The 17,411-nt window shown below is 42.3% G+C and overlaps 1 protein-coding gene across 1 annotated transcript in view; it reads right to left on the reverse strand.

The window, feature by feature from the left end:
* Nucleotides 1-1,260: 1,260 nt before the first annotated feature.
* TPCN2 (two pore segment channel 2) overlaps nt 1,261-17,411 on the reverse strand; it is an 84,502-nt gene continuing 68,351 nt past the window's right edge. The window contains exons 23-25 of the mRNA XM_073604252.1: nt 11,236-11,317; nt 7,889-7,980; nt 1,261-2,433 (exon numbers count right to left, since the gene is read on the reverse strand). Of these exons, the coding sequence (XP_073460353.1) occupies nt 2,355-2,433; nt 7,889-7,980; nt 11,236-11,317 (253 nt within the window). The 3' untranslated portion in view covers nt 1,261-2,354. The remainder of the gene's footprint in view (nt 2,434-7,888; nt 7,981-11,235; nt 11,318-17,411) is intronic.

Genomic DNA, 17,411 nt, shown 5'->3' on the forward strand with positions numbered 1-17,411 from the left:
GTTTCCCCAAAAATAAGCCCTACCCTTAAAATAAGACCTACAAGGACTTTAACTAGACCTTATTTGGGGGGTGAGGCTTATATTGCAGCCATCACCGACAATCACGCTAGGTCTTATTTTCGGGGAAACAGGGTAGTAAAGACATACATGGAGGCTGGCATTGCCGATTGCATGCTAATTACTGGACTGTCATCCTGTCCTCAATCCTTGGGGTCACCGACTCTGAGCAAACATGCAGATCAGGATTTAGATCAAGATTTATTACTTAAGGCCGCCTTCACTTGCTGCATGCTTGCCCTGGATTCAGCGACAAAGACTAGAGCCAATGGCGGCCAAGCAATTAGCATTTTCAGAGGGATGCACGGGACAGCAGTTTCTCTCATGATGGGTTCCCTTTAAGGCATCTCCTATTGGCTTTGTTTCAAAATATTGTCAATTAATAAGGCACAACAGAGAACAGTGACAATGTGAATAATTATGTAACCCACAGCAACCAATCAGGTGTTCATTCCTTGAGTCAGTAGGAAACAAATATGTTGGCTACTGAATTTTGCACATGACCCCTTCCCTACGCCCACTATAAAATACAATTTAATACATCTATGCTTTAGGAAAACTATGTAAAAAAACAAAAAACAAACATTTTATCCAAAAGGCAATAAAAAATAAACTCTGAAATACAAACTCTTTGAAGTGGCAATTCCCTTTAAATATTGCTGAAAATTTTTTAAAAAAATGGAAAATATACTCAATGAGCTGATTAATGGCATTAAAACATTTTTTGGAACTAAGGAATATTGTTTGAATGACGATACCTGTATTAAATCTGTAGAGGTCTTCATAAAACATGTATATTTGTAATTGGAGTTCATCCTCCAAATGGGGTTTTTATAATATTGGATAAATCTGAATTCGCTTAAAATCAGGGCAAATCCTGGAGCTTATACCCATTCTGTAGTTGTAGCTGAACCCGGATTCTTGAAAAATCTACCCTTGCCCGTTAGGTTTAGGATTAAAGGGATAAGGGGAAATACCTACCTTTTTCCTCGTCCTGGCAGGCACCATTTGTGTATCCAAAGAACAAAGGCTGACCGCCCTCCAATGGCCAGGGAAATCCAAACTTTATTGTAAAAAACATGGCACAAAGACATCACAGTTTCTAGATACAAGATGACAGCAAACGTTAATGCATTTCATTCTGCATGAAACGCATTAACAACTGCTGTCATGCTGTATCTGGAAGCTGATGTCTTTGTGACATGGATTTTATACAATAAAGTTTGGAATTCCCTGGCCATTGAAGTGCGGTCAGCCTTTGTTCTCTGGATGCTCGGATTACGACAATCAGGGATTGGACCACCACCTAACCACACAGTGGATGGGGCCAATGTATGGCGAGTCCACCTAGAGCGGTGCTTGTCATTTGAAGATTTAGGCACCATTTTATGTGATTAGTCCCCCCAAAGCCTCTTCTCTAAGATGCTACGGCTGGAGGTCAAATGCTGACATCATCCAGTACAATGCAGGACCGGTTGACCTACATTGTACATGAGGACGGCAAGGGGGGGGGGGAGTAAAAGGAAGTGTAGCTGCAAGTATAGCTTTTTGAAGAATCCTGGCATTTAGCTTTAAACATAAATGAGAGATGGCACCAACATCCCCTAAATCATATATACCAACTTGAACCAATATGGGAGTTTTATCTCTAAATAGCCATGTTAAAGGTCAATGGTTTCCACATCTGTTGCATCAGGTTCAAGAGGGTCCCACTATCTCTGCAGGACTGTTAATGGAAAATACTGTATCAGGTCGGGAACACTAAGGAAAAAGGTGCTGGAACAGCAGAAAATGATAGTGGGGGGGATCTCTGCCAAAGCTCCCAGATATAGGGGTCATCTGGTGGGCATGGTCAACTGCTGACTTATCTTAACTGGTTTTGGTTGGAGGACTGACCTGTCAAATGGCTATACATGCTGTACACGGGTAACCTGTATGCCAGTTCCCCTGAGTTATCGAGTTAAAAGATACAATGAACTGAAAACATAAAATACTTAAGAGGAAATATTAAGGTGCCTCATCGCTCCTGGAGTGAAATCCAAGTCTCGTCTGCAGTAAAGCACCCCCGAGGAATGAGAAAGGTCCATAAGAAAGGCCCATGTTGGGGGGTGACAGAATAAGGCACTAGTGGGGAGGCTTTAGTCATTGTACTGGAGAGCACATTGTAGGTGTGACCACTTCCATGATCACATCACTTCCACATCAATAAAAGCAGCAAGTGGTTTTCTTGGTATGGCGGCTTAGACTGGAACTCCTCATCTCCAGTTCTGGTCCCTCTCATCTGTACACAATGGAGGTCATCTGGATAGATGAAGGTGAGGGTGATGATGTAACCTGTCCATGAGTTCTTCATCTGTTGGTTCTTCCAAGTCTTCCCTGTTAATTCACACAGTATATACATATTTATAATAAGTGAAAGCATTGCAAAGAAAACATATTTGGCTTTTCTTCAGTTTTGGATTAAATTTGGAAAGGTTAGACCCTCCGACAGGTTTTTAACCACTGGAAGGTTCTACTCCCTTCTTAACAGATCAATTTGTTTTGCTATTCAGCATTGTGCTACTTTAACTGGCAATTGCACGGTCATGCAACACAGTGCCAAAATTACATTTATAGATTGTAACAGTTTGGTCCGGTTGGTGAGAACAACACCCTTTCTAAAGACACCTCATCCCAATGAAGACAAATAAATCAAGAGAGGGGATAGGGGGATTTTTACGGTGTCAAATATAAAGATACACAATTGACTTACTGTAGATAAAACATAGTTTTTATTAACATAATATACTTAATAGAAAAAACAGACAAAGCATACTGTAACTTGGCAGTATGAGGTTGTAAACATTTGGTGGTCAGCATCATATACAGGTGAGTAATAAATCGCAGCAGGAGATATTGCACACTAGCCTGACATGTTTCGCTACTTTAGCTTCCTCAGGGGATGTGCAAGAGATTTATTATACTGAGACCACTAAATAGACAAAAGGAGACAGAATTATAACAACAGTCTGAAAAATACAATGAAATTATACATGCAGAGTGTCAGCTTGGTTATGAACCCAGTTGCCTAAAAGAGCCTAGACAACCAAGCTGACACTCTGTATGTATAATTTCATTGTATTTTTCAGACTGTTGTTATAATTCTGTCTCCTTTTGTCTATTTAGTGGTCTCAGTATAATAAATCTCTTGCACATCCCCTGAGGAAGCTAAAGTAGCGAAACATGTCGGGCTAGTGTGCAATATCTCCTGCTGCGATTTATTACTCACCTGTATATGATGCTGACCACCAAATGTTTACAACCCCATACTGCCTAGTTACAGTATGCTTTGTCTGTTTTTTCTATTAAGTATATTATGTTAATAAAAACTATGTTTTATCTACAGTAAGTCAATTGTGTATCTTTATATTTGACACCGTAAAAATCCCCCTATCCCCTCTCTTGATTTATTTACATTTATAGATCTTTTTTTTTCACAAAGAGCTTTCTTTTGGTGGTATTTAATCACCACTGAGTTTTTTTTTATGTTTTGCTATATAAAACAAATAGTTTCTATTATAAAATTTTACAAACGAGTATTCTTTCTTCATAAATTAAGGCCATAATGTATTTGGCTACATTTCTTTGGTAAAAATAACCCAAAACAGTGTATATTATTCAGTCTGTAGGAAAGTAATAGAATCCACAAACCAATGTATATATATGAAAACTGATCAACCCTGATGTACTGAAGACCTCTCTCTTTCTTGAGGCCCGAAAATGCCAGGACAGTACACATAACCCTTAATTGACCCCTTTTTGTAAAGTAGACCCTCCAAGGTATTTAGTGAGAGGCGTGGCATGAAGTTTTTAGGAAAATGAAAAAATTTGATAAAATTGGGCAGATTCACACTAGTGCACCAGTTTATTTTTATTTTTTATTTATTTATTTTTTAAGGTTCACCATCACTGGGCTAAGGGAACTGCTGGTCAGAATTCTGGGCAGATCCGGACATTGTTGTCGGGATCCCTGCAGAGCTTAGACATCAGCCTGCTGTCAGATGAATCTGCGTGCCAGGAGCGTAGAGCTAAGTTTACTCCTGTGACCCACAGGAGAAGATTGGCCAAAAGGGGCTTTGGCCCTACTTCTCCTTTAACCACTTCCCACCCGCGCTTTAGCCAAATGACAGCTACAGCGTGGCTCTCCAGTGCCAGGAGGGCGTCAGTAGATGCCCTACCGTGATGTCGCACTGGCGGCACGCTCTGTGACTGCCAACTCCTTCTGACTCGGCTGATCGCAGAGCAGAGTAAAGGGCCAATCACAGCAGGCCCTTGACCATGTGATCAGCTGATCACAGAAGTAAACAAGCCGGTTATCGGCTTTTTTTTCTCCTCACGATCAGTGTGAGGAGAGAAGCAGAAAGCCGGTAACCAGCTTCTGTTACAGGGACATCGGTCCCTGCCTCAGTGTCGCCTCATCAGTGCCCATCACTGCAGCTTCATCAGTGCCCCCTATCAGTGCTGCCTCATCAGCGCAAATCAGTGAAGGAGAAAAATTACCTGTTTGCAAAATTTTATAACAAAACTACAAAAAAAAAAAAGTTTTTTCTTAAAAATTTTGATCTTTTTTATTTTTTTAGCAAAAAATAGAAAAACCCAGTAGTGATTAAATACCACCAAAAGAAAGCTCTATTTGTGTGAAATAAATGATAAAAATGTCATATGGGTACAGTATTGCATGACCACACAATTGTCAAAGTGCAACAGCGCTGAAAGCTGAAAATTGGCCTGGGCAAGAAGGGGGTTTAAGTGCTCAGTAGGCAAGTGGTTAAAGCAGAACTTTACGAAAGTCCTCATTTCTGCTGTAGAGAAGGACTCTTGCTGTTTGTGTGGAAGCAGTGGCCTCTGTGCAGAGTTCCGACACACACCCTGCAGAGTCAGAGCTGGAGTGCTCCAATCAGCAAGGTGTATATAAGCTTTGCTGATTGGAGAGATCCAACTTTGACCTAGCAGGGGGAGGGCAGACTCCTGCAGAGAGACCACTGCTTCCACACAGACAGCTGTTTTTTTTTTGTTTAAGAAAACCAACTTAGTCTTTGCACAATGTTTACTTTGAAGGACCTATTTAACTGATGTTCAGCCTCATAGTGGCAATGCCTATACGCTTGGTCTCCTGCACCCCTAATGAACGCCAAGAGAAAAAGCACTGTATTTAGGCCATCATGCTTCCCCTGTGGGAGATGATGCCCCTTTGTACAGGCTCTGCCCCTTGTGTGATGTACAATCTGAGGCAGCAGGCTTTCTGCTTTATTTTAAAGCTAATACTACACTGTGCAAAAGAAATGAGAGATGGTTATATATTTTCAGATTCTTAATAGCCTCTGCACCACTGTTTCCCAGCTAATCTTTTGCTGAATTTTTTTAAAGACTAAAAAAAATTAAAACTATTTTTTTCTTTTTTAAACCAGTTCCGCTCCAGAGCAATTCATTTTTTTATTTTTTTGACGCATACATGTAAAAATCCAAATTTTTGGCAATAAAATTACATAAACCCCAGAACATTATATATATTTTGAAAGCAGCGGCCCTGTAGAATAAAAAGGCGATAGTTGCAAATTGTTGTTTCACGTGATATTTGCACAACTGTTTATCAAATGCAAATTTTCCAGAAAAAAAAAAAAAATCATAAAATTAGTTCTAGTGCAAAACCACACCATATAATACCCATTTTTGTTTAACCACTTAAGGAGCGGGCCTAAGTTAAAATCATTTTTTTTTTGCTAGAAAATTACTTAGAAAAAAAAATATATGTAATGTTTGGGGGTTCTAACACCCTAGAGAATAAAATGGCAGTCGTCGCAATACTTTCTTTCACACCATATTTGCGCAGCAGTCTTACAAGCGCACTTTTTTGGAAAAAATATACTTTTTGAATAAAAAAAAAAAAATAAGACAACAGTAAAGTTAGCCCAATTTTTTTTAATATTGTGAAAGATGATGTTACGCCCAGTAAATTGATACCTAAACATGCTACACTTCAAAATTGCGCCCGCTCGTGGAATGGCGACAAACTTTTACCCTTAAAAATCTCCATAGCTGACTTTCAAAAAATTCTACCGGTTGCATGTTTTGAGTTACAGAGGAGATCTAGTGCTAAAATTATTGCTCTCGCTGTAACGATCACGGTGATACCTCACGTGTGGTTTGAACACCGTTTTCATATGCGGGCGCTACTCATGTATGCGTTCGCTTCTGCACGCGAGCTCGCTGGGACAGGGCACGTTAAAAAATATTTGTTGTTTTCTCTTATTTTACTTTTTAGTTTTTATTTTTACACTGTTTTTTTTTTTTTTTAATAAAGAAGATTGTGTCACTTTTATTCCTATTACAAGGAGTGTAAACATCCCTTGTAATAGGAAAAAAAAGCATGACAGGACCTCTTAAATATGAGATCTGGGCTCAAAAAGACCTCAGATCTCATATTTACACTAAAATGCAATTAAAAAAAAAAAAATGTCCCTTTAAGAGCTATGGGTGGAAGTGAAGTTTTGACGTCGCTTCCGCCCTGCAATGGTATCGAGTCGGGTGGGGGCCATCTTCCCCCTCACTCAGATCCATTCCATACCACAGAGGGGACAGGATCCAATCACTTCCGCCAGTGGCTCTGGTAAGCAGCGGGGGGCACCGGAGCGTGGCGGTAGGGGGGGCCCTCTCCAACCACCGATAAAAGTTATCTCGCTGCAAATACGCTACTGAGACCACTTTTATCTGAAAGCGGACCGCCCACTGAAGAAGTGGATACTGGGGTTATGGCAGCTTGCTGCTGCCATAACAATGATATTTCACTTCAAAAGCCACCATATAATAATGACGACAGGCGGTCCGGAAGTGGTTAAAATATAAAAGACGACGTTGCATCAAGTAAATAGATACCCAACATTCCAAAGTTTTAAAATTGCGGGCGTCCACGATATCGTCAAAAAATATGGTGCCCAAAAATCACCATAGGTGATGCTTTAAAAGCTGTTACAGCTCATCATTTAGAGCTAACCAGTAACTCTTTTGCTAGAATTATTGTTCTCAGTCTGACATTCGTTGCGATATGTCACATGTGCGGTGTGACCGCGGTTTACATACTCGTACGCACTCAGGGCTTGCGTTTGCGTCAGTGTGCAGGACAAGAATTTTATTATATATATATATATATATATATATATATATATATATATATATATATATATATATATATATATATATATATATATATATATATATATATATATATATATATATTTTAAACTTTTTTCCTTTATTTTTTTTAATTTATTTTTACAAGATTGCTATCACAAGGATTTAATAAACCCCTATGTGATAGGGCTGGGCAGGAGACAGCTACTCTTTTTGGAGACATTAGGGGTCTAATGGACCTCAATGTCTCCCCAGCTCTTCACCCCATCTAACCAAGCACAGATCGGCTTGGTTAGAAGTGTCCCCTGGCTGTACTGGCCGGGAAATGGTGTGTATGAAACCGGAAGTGATATCACTTCCAGTTTGCATGGGAGATCGAGGCGTGGATCTGCGTCTGCCTCACTACAGTCTCTCTCCCCTGCCGGCGGATGTGTTCCCGGGTGTCAGTAAGCACGGGACAGCCTGGGAACCACGGGAGGAGGGCAGCCGGCTGCGTGAAAGTGATCGGCAGCTATGAAGCTTCTGCATCACTTTGAAGATACTTCATAAGCCTGTATGAGCATAATACAGCAAACATTATTCCACATTATTTGTAAAACAAATGATCTCACTGCCTTGCTTTACAGCATCAGACAGGAAATGACAGAACTGGTACCAGTCTTACCTGAACATGAGCTGGACTGTCATGTGGTACTCTACTTGCTGGGCTGCAGAAAGCGAGTGCCTGTAACTGCGATCCCATTTGTGGATAAAATTCTAAAAAAAAAAAAATATATAGATGGTTAAATCCTATCTACCTGTATAAGAAGTGCTATGGTTGAAAATGCAAAGAAATTCAACTAGAACTATAAAAAACTCATTAAGGTAAACTTTAAAGTGGCATTTCAGGCATTACCCAAATACAGTGCATCCGGAAAGTATTCACAGCACTTCACTTTTTCCACATTTTGGTATGTTACAGCCTCATTCCAAAGAGGATTAAATTCATTATTTTCCTCAAAATTCTACAAACAATACCCCATAATGACAACGTGAAAGATGTTTGTTTGCAATCTATTAAAAATAAAAAACGAAAAAAATCTCATGTACATAAGTATTCACAGCCTCTGCCATGACACAAATGTTGAGCTCAGGTGCATCTGGTTTCCACTGATCATCCTTGATATGTTTCTACAACTTGATTGGAGTCCACCTGTGGTAAATTCAGCTGATTGGACAGGCTTTGGAAAGGCACACACCTGTCTATATAAGGTCCCACAGTTAACAGTGCATGTCAGAGCACAAACCACCCCATGAAATCCAAGGAATTGTCTGTAGACCTCCGAGACAGGATTGTATGGAGGCACAGATCTGGGGAAGGGCACAGAAAAATGTCTGCAGCATTGAAAGTCCCAATGAGCACAGTGGCCTCCATCATCCGTAAATGGAAGAAGTTTGGAGCCATCAGGACTCTTCTTAGAGTGGGCCGCCTGATCAAATGGAGTGATCGGGGGAGAAGGGCCTTAGTCAGGTGACCAAGAACCCCATGGTCACTCTGACAGAGCTCCAGTGTTTCTTTGTGGAGAGTGGAGAACCTTCCAGAAGAACAACCATCTCTACAGCACTCCTCCTATCAGGCCTGTATGGTAGAGTGGCCAGACGGAAGCCACTCCTCATTAGAATCAAAATGACAGCCCACCTGTAGTTTACCAAAAGGCACCTGTAGTACTCTCAGACCATGAGAAACAAAATTCTCTGATTTGATGAAACAAAGATTGAGCTCTTTGGCCTGAATGGCAAGCATCCTGTCTGGAGGAAACCAGGCACTGCTCATCACCTGGCCAATACCATCCCTACAGTGAAGAATGGTGGAGGCATCATGCTGTGGGGATATTTTTAGAGGCAGATACTGGAAGACTAGTCAGGATTGAGGGAAAGATGAATGTAGCAATGTACAGAGACATCCTTGATGAAAATCTACTCCAGAGCGCTCTGGACCTCAGACTGGGGCGAAGGTTCATCTTCCAAGAGGACAACAACCCTAAGCACACAGCCAAGATAACAAAGGAGTGGCTACAGGACAACTCTGTGAATGTCCTTGCGTGGCCCAGCCAGAGCCCAGACTTGAACCTGATTGAACTTCTCTGGAGAGATCTGAAAATGGTTGTGCACTGACACTCCCCATCCAATCTGATGGAGCTTGAAAGTCAGTTCCTATTGACATAGGCATACCCCCCAAAACTATACATTCACTGGCCACTATATTAGGTACACCTGTTCAAATTGCTTGGTAACACAAACTGCTCATCAGCCAATCACATGGCAGAAAACTCAATGCATTTAGGCAACTAGACGTGGTTAAGACGACTTGCTGAAGTTCAAACCGAGCATCACAATGGGGAAGAAAGGGGATTAAAGTGACTTTGAACGTGGCATGGTTGTTGGTGCCAGACGGGCTGCCTGATTAATTCAAAAACTGCTAATCTACTAGGATTTTCCCGCACAACCATCTTTCGGGTTTACAGAAAATGGTCAGAAAAAGAGAAAAATATCCAGTGAGCGGCAGTTGTGTGGAAGAAAATGCCTTGTTGATGTCAAAGGAGAAAGGGCACACTGGTTCGAGAAGATAGAAAGGAAACAGTAACTCAAATAACCACTCGTTACACCCAAGGTATGCAGAATACTATCTCTGAACGCACAACACATCGAATCTTGAAGCAAATGGGCTACAGCAGCAGAAGACCACACTAGGTGCCACTCCTGTCAGCTAAGAACAGGAAACTGAGGCTACAATTTGCACAGGCTCACCAAAATTGGACAATAGAACATTGAAAGAATGTTGCCTGGTCTGATGAGTCTCGATTTCATCTGTGACATTCAGATGGTGGGGTCAGAATTTGACATAAACAACATGAAAGCATGGATCCATCCTGTCTTGTATCAACGGTTCAGGCTGGTGGTGGTGTAATGGTGTGGAGGATTTTTTCTTGGCACATTTTGGGCCTCTTGGTACCAATTGAGCATTGTTTAAACGCCACAACATACCCGAGTATTGTTGCTGACCATGTCCATCCCTTTATGACTACAGTGTACCCATCTTCTGATGGCTCCTTCCAGCAGGATAATATACCAGGTCACAAAACCCAAATCATCTCATCACTAGTTTCTTGAACATGACAACGAGGACACTGTACTCCAATGGCCTCCACAGTCACCAGATCTCAATCCAATAGAGAACCTTTGGGATGTGGTGGAATGATAATTCGCATCATGGATGTGCAGCCATCAAATCAGCAGGAACTGCATGATACTATCATGTCAATATGGACCAAAATCTTTGAGGAATGTTTCTAACACCTTGTTGAATCTATGCCATGAATTACGAAGGCAGTTCTAAAGGCAAAAGAGGGTCTAACCCGGTACTAGCAAGGTGTACCTATTAAAGTGGTCGGTGTATGTATATATATATATATATATATATATATATATATATATATATATATATATATATATATATATATATATATATATATATATATATATATATATATATATATATATATCTGTACTGGCTTTTAGTTAGATGAAGGAAGTGTCAATGAACTACAAAAGCACTGATCAGTGCGCTCATAGACCATCGAGAACTACAAGCCATCTGCCAGATTATTTATTGACAGATCGCAGAGAACAAACGTCCTAGCTGTGCAGGCAAAGCCACGATGATGTTAAATGTGACAATGGCTGCTGAGGAGAGGAACCTCCGCATGCTGGTCAGGGGGGCGGGGTTGGTGCTTAGCAACATGTTGCACCCTAAATTTTGCTAAAGGCGCATCTATCTTTTAATAACAACTGATCAGATGTTTTCTTCCATTTAAAATGAAAAAAAAAAAAAAAGATATCTGGTTCCAATTTGTTATGCTGCACTTTCAGGCAAGAGATCATTTTAATTTTTTTTTTTAATTTTTACCTTACAAGAAATGCCAGACTTAAGCTTTAGAAGTACCACAAATACCAGTACAAGTAACAACTTACCTCTAAAATCAGAGCGACAAAGAGGTTAATCCAAATGACAGAAGACACCAGCCACCATGCCACAAAGTACAACTTTGACCATCTGAAAATAAAACAATACAGAACACATAGTTGACCACTAAATGAAGAATAAAGAAAGTTATTGGCACTGTATACAGATGTTCCAGTCAATAAAACTCTCTATGACAGATGAAGGATGATCCTCACTTTGCAGTTTCTGAAGGAAACAATCTTTCATTGAAAGTAACTGGGAAAAAAAAAAAAAAGTCACCCAAGTCTAAAAGAGAAATTTTATAAAGTTTGGTCATAAAGCTATCAGAATGAGAAAGTGTTTCTCTATACATCAGATGAGATTTGCCCATCTACGGTCAACTTCAAGCCATAGGTTCACTAGAATGGCTCACCAGCAGCATATACAGCCATTTGAGAATGACACAAATATTATTTTTCACACAGTCTGCTGCTTCAGTGTTTTTAGATTTTTTTGTGAGATGTTACTATGGTATAGTGAAGTATAATTACAAGCGTTTCATAAGTGTCAAAAGCTTTTATTGACAATTACATTAAGTTTATGGAAAGAGTCAATATTTGCAGTGTTGACCCTTCTTTTTCAAGACCTCTGCAATTCGCCCTGGCATGCTGTCAATCAATTTTGGGGACCACATCCTGACTGAAGCTGCCCATTCTTGCATAATCAATGCTTGGACTTGGTCAGCATTTGTGGGTTTTTTTTGTTTACCTCTTGAGGATTGGCTACACACATTCTCAATGGGATTAAGGTCTGGGGAGTTTCCTGGCCATGGACCCAAAATATGAATGTTTTGTTCCCCAAGCCACCTAGTTATCACTTTTGTCTTATGGCAAGGTGCTCCATCATGCAGGAAAAGGCATTGTTTCTCACCAAAATGTTTTTGGATGGTTGGGAGAAGTTGCTCTCAGAGAATGTTTTTGTACCATTCATTATTCATGGCTGTGTTCTTAGGTAAAATTGTGAGTGAGCCCACTCCCTTGGCTGAAAAGCAACTCCACACATGAATGGTCTCAGGGTGCTTTACTTTTGGCATGACACAGGACTGATGGTAGCACTCACTTTTTCTTCTCTGGAGAAGGTTTTTTCCAGATGCCTCAAACAATCGGAAGGGGGATTCACCAAAGAAAATGACTTTACCCCAGTCCTTAGCAGTCCAAACACTGTACCTTTTGCAGAATATCAGTCTGTCCCTGATGTTTTTCCTGGAGAGAAATGGCTTCTTTGCTGCCCATCTTGACCCCAGGCCATCCTCCAAAAGTCTTCTCCTCACTGTGTGTACAGATGTCCTCACACCTGCCTGCTGCCATTCCTGAGTAAGATCTGCACTGGTGGTGCCCCGATACCGCAGCTCAATCAACTATAGGAGATGCTCCTGGTGCTTGCTGGACTTTCTTAGGCGCCCTGAAGCCTTCTTAACTACTCAATCTATCTCCTTGAAATTCTTGATGATCCGATAAATTGTTGATTTAGGTGCAATCTTAGTATCAGCAATATCTTGGTCTGTGAATCCCTTCTTATGGAAAGCAATGATGTCTGCCCCCGTTTCCTTGCATGTAACCATGGTTAACATAGGAAAAACAGTTATTTCAAGCACCACCCTCTTTTTTAAAGCTTACAGTCTGGTATTCTAACTCAGTCAGCAATACTGAGTGATTTCCAGGCTTGTCCTCATCAACGCTGACACCTGTGTTAACAAGAGAATCACTGACATGAGGTCAGCTGGTCCTTTTGTGGCAGGGATGAAATGTAGTGGAAATGTTTTTTTGGGATTAAGTTCATTTTCATGGCAAAGAGGGACTTTGCAATTCATCTGATCACTCTTCATAACATGCTGCAGTATATGCAAATTGCCATCATAAAAAAACGGAGGCAGCAGACTTTGTGAAAAATAATATTTGTGTCATTCTCAAAACTTTTGGCCACGGCTGTACAGTACTTAGCACTGCCTCTCACGTATACTACTTCTGCTTGGCTTTGAGGAGCAAAGAGTAGAAAGCATTATGTAGGACACAATTCCGAGCTTACACAGGGCTAAGGACTCTCGCCTCCCCATGTGATGGCACTGAATTGTCTGAGTGTGACAGTGGTCATGTGGCAGCCAGGGGTGCAAGGCATATATGCTCTCCTATACCCAGAAGTATCAGGCATTTAAGTTCTCTCATGGCTAAATAAGTGTGAACAAGCTATTACCGGCAAGATGCTATGGTGGTATTTGGTGGTTTTTAGCAAGTGGATTACGACCTGGCCACCAGAGCTTATTAGTAGAAGCCTTGCCAGGAGAACCCAACCCACCAACCTGCTCATTATAGTGCAGGTAAAAACAGCCCCAGGGCTCTTTGAATACAGGAATATTTTAACGTGACATAGCTTAGCACGCAATTGGCTAATTTATGATAAACTGTCCAAAGACAACTTAAAGTGGGATTCCACCCAAAAAAACAAAAATACCTGAAAAATTCTATAAAAAAAAAAACAAAAAAAATTTGGATATTTTTTTTTTTTTTTACTTACCTCTAAATGCCTGTTGCTAGGTGGTCCCTTGTAGTCTGCCTCTTCCTTTGCCTGGGCTGGTGACATCACTTCCCCCTCGGCACAGGAAGGGCTCGTCTCTGCTCCCTCCCTCCTGTTAATCATCTAGGACCCATTACAGGTCCCAGGTAATTGAGCGCCCAATCACGGCGCGCGGCGCCGCTCGCACATGCGCAGTGGGTGCCAGGCTGTGAAGCCACAGCCCGGCGCCCACAGTTAAAATGCCGGCGCCGACGAGCGGAGGGGGGGCGAGCGGGGCTTCGATCCCCCGCATCGCTGGACCCAGGGACAGGTAAGTGTCCAATTAAAAGTCAGCAGCTGCAGTATTTGTAGCTGCTGACTTTTAATTCTTTTTTTAATGGACCCCCTGGGTGGAACTCCTCTTTAAGCAAAAGCAGACAAGTATTCCACAGCAACAAAACTGGAATCTGTACGTTAATACTTCTGTTTTCTTTGCACCAGTCTTAGAAAAAAAACAAAAAAAGCCTGATAATTTCCTGTTCAGAACCTCTATCATACCAAGAAAACCTGAGAGGCTGCAGTGGCTTCAGGTTTGATTTTTGTTCTTCTACATGAGAAATAGGTGGTGGTCAACCAAAGTTCCAAGAAAGGAGAAAACTACTGCTGGTCCGCACTGGTAGCCCAGCTTTTGTGCCCTGTTACAGACTCTGACTACTGCCAGTGGACCTCTGTAATCTCTATGGTGACCCCTGGGATCAATTAGATCAACTGGGGACAGGTTGGTGCAAGTCACCAACCTGTCACCATTCTGTTGGGAAAACAACATCTTTACTTTTTCTTAGAGGGCACTATTAACAACTGATATTTATTTATTTTTGTAGTATACTGTCTTATCACACTCCTGATGAGTGGCTGAAATGCCATAAAACGCGTTGAGTGCCACTAGATGCCAAGATACACCTGGTTTAATTATGTACATTTTCTTATTGATTTAATTCATCATTTATGTTTATCATGTATACCCATCAATTGTACTGCATGCTATGAGCAGCATATCTTAGTGTAAGTCATGTGACTACTTATTTGATTTTTTCCAAGAATTTGGTATGAATTTTAGATTGTAATAATAAATCATGTATTTGTATTAACATTTTTGTATTCATTCTGTCCTTATTATTTGACATGGCGGGCCTCTTTCAAAAGTCTCAATTATCTCTCTTTTCCTGCAAAAGCAGGTAGAGAGGGGGAGTGCATATAAAGGAGTTCTCCTCCCACCCATGGCTTTTCTTGATAAAGATTGACAAATACCAAATCGAAAAGTGTCGGGATTTAGGGCCGTAGTTGGCATCACAAGGTGGGGAAGCCACCTCTTGTTGTGCACTGATAAAATCGGTATTTGCTGGAGAGCCACAGCCGGGACTCTGTCAGAGAGAGAATGCTTCTCCCTCCTTCACTGAGCCTTATCCACCCAAAGTGATTGCAAATTCACACATATATCGCAGAGCAGCGGGAGTGATTCAACACTCCAACCGCCCTACGTTTCCAGCTAGCTAGGGGGCAGTGTGGTGCATGATTCAGGGCACTGCACTGCCCCCCTTTTTATATTTGTACCCGCTTTAATTGAAGTGTACAAAACGTACACTTCATTCATTGCAATATCAGGCTGAGCGGCCTGACATTGTAGTGCGATTTCAGCCGGTGTGCTGTGATAAAATGCAGCATTTCTGCATTTTAGCACAGCGCTAAATTGCATTGCAGTGTGAATGGGACACATAGGAAACAATTCTTTCCTGTGTGTCCCTGCGGTGTCAGACATTTTACCATAAGGCAAAAGGTCTGTCACCGCACAGTGTAAATTGGCCCTGAGTGTTTTGCCAAAATCGACTGTTATGCCGCGTACACACAGTCGGACTTTTCGTCTACAAAAGTCCAACGGACGCTGACGGACTAAAGCTGGCTGGTAATCCGATCGTGTGTGGGCTTCTCCGGACTTTCAACTGACTTTTTCAGCCTCAAATCCGACGGACTTTAGATTTGAAACATGCTTCAAATCTTTCCGACGGACTCGAGTCCGGTCGAAAAATCCGCTCGTCTGTATGCTAGTCTGACGGACAAAAACCCACGCTAGGGCAGCTATTGGCTACTGGCTATCAACTTCCTTATTTTAGTCCGGTGTACGTCATCACGTAAGAATTCGACGGACTTTTGTGTGATCGTGTGTAGGCAAGTCTGTTCGTTAGAAAGTCCGCCGCAAGTCCGCCGCAAGTCCGTCGAAAGTCCGTCGAAAGTCCGTCGGACTTTTGTAGCTGAAAAGTCCGACCGTGTGTACGCGGCATTAGAGTTTTGATCCATTGCTGGGGGACTACGGGGCAAAGTGCAGAGTGGTAATGGCTATGGAAAGGTACTACCGATAGCGACCTCAGATCACATGACTTAGTTCAGAAGTAGTACGCAGCCAACTCTAGAGGTATGAATCAACAGTACCAGTGATTTCATCCATATTTTGGCTATTGAGATGCTAGGTTCTGACTGCGTTTAGAGCATATACATGCAGTTTGGTAGGCAATACTGATATTGTGCTGTGCAAGACACGTGAATGTTATTAATCCAGTGGTGGCGAACCTATGGCATGCATGCCACAGCTGGCATGCAGAGCCCACTCTGTGGACACGCCAGCTTACGGAGCCAGCACCGCCAGATAAGGGGGGGATTCCCCAAGCCAGGCACTGATGAGCTGGCTCCCTTCCTTGCATCAGTGCCAGTGACGTCAGCAGAGGGGGTGGGCAGCCAGTCATGCCCCAGGTGTGACATTTAGGGGGGTGTAAAGCTATTCCTCCGCCACCCCGAGGGTCTGTGCTGCACCTTTTTGCCTCCCACGGACCCCTAACACCTCTGGTTAGGCCACCCTCTCTGCGGCACTCTATTCCAGCTCCCCCTGTCCCAGGATTACTTTGGTCTAGCCTGTTCCTCTGGCACTGCGACCTGTGGAACAGCGGAGGGGGAGGGGCAGTGCTTGGAGCAGATCATGACCATGGGAAAGGTGCAGTGGCTGCTAGCTGACTTCCCGGCGGCGGGTATACTAAGGAGTGGCTGGATGGCAGGGACTCTTGCAATACTGCCCGTCCGGTGTTGGGGAGAACTGGACGATGAGGCCATGGAGAGGTATGAAAGATGATGGATCCTCCGATCTACATCGTACTGTGTGTGTGTGGGGGATGGGGGTGTGAGTAGTGCAGGAAGTATGCCTCAGGTAGGTCAGTGTATGTTGCACACAGTGTATGTTGCACAGTGCATTCTGAGCGCAACGCATTCCTGAACCCTGCATTCTGAGCACAACGCATTCCTGAACCCTGCATTCTGAGCGTAACACACTCCTGAACCCTGCATTCTGAGCGCAACACACTCCTGAACCCTGCATTCTGAGCACAACGCATTCCTGAACCCTGCATTCTGAGCGTAAAACACACTCCTGAACCCTGCATTCTGAGCACAACACATTCCTGAACCCTGCATTCTGAGCACAACACATTCCTGAACCCTGCATTCTGAGCGAATCTGGCAGAATCATACTTTTTTGGTCCCTTAGGGCTCATTCAGAGGGATGATCAGTCCCATCCTCTGTACAGAGCCACTGGTAGGTTTAATTCTGTGTTGG

Source organism: Aquarana catesbeiana, linkage group LG11 (assembly GCF_042186555.1).
Source record: "Aquarana catesbeiana isolate 2022-GZ linkage group LG11, ASM4218655v1, whole genome shotgun sequence".
NCBI lineage: Eukaryota > Metazoa > Chordata > Amphibia > Anura > Ranidae > Aquarana > Aquarana catesbeiana.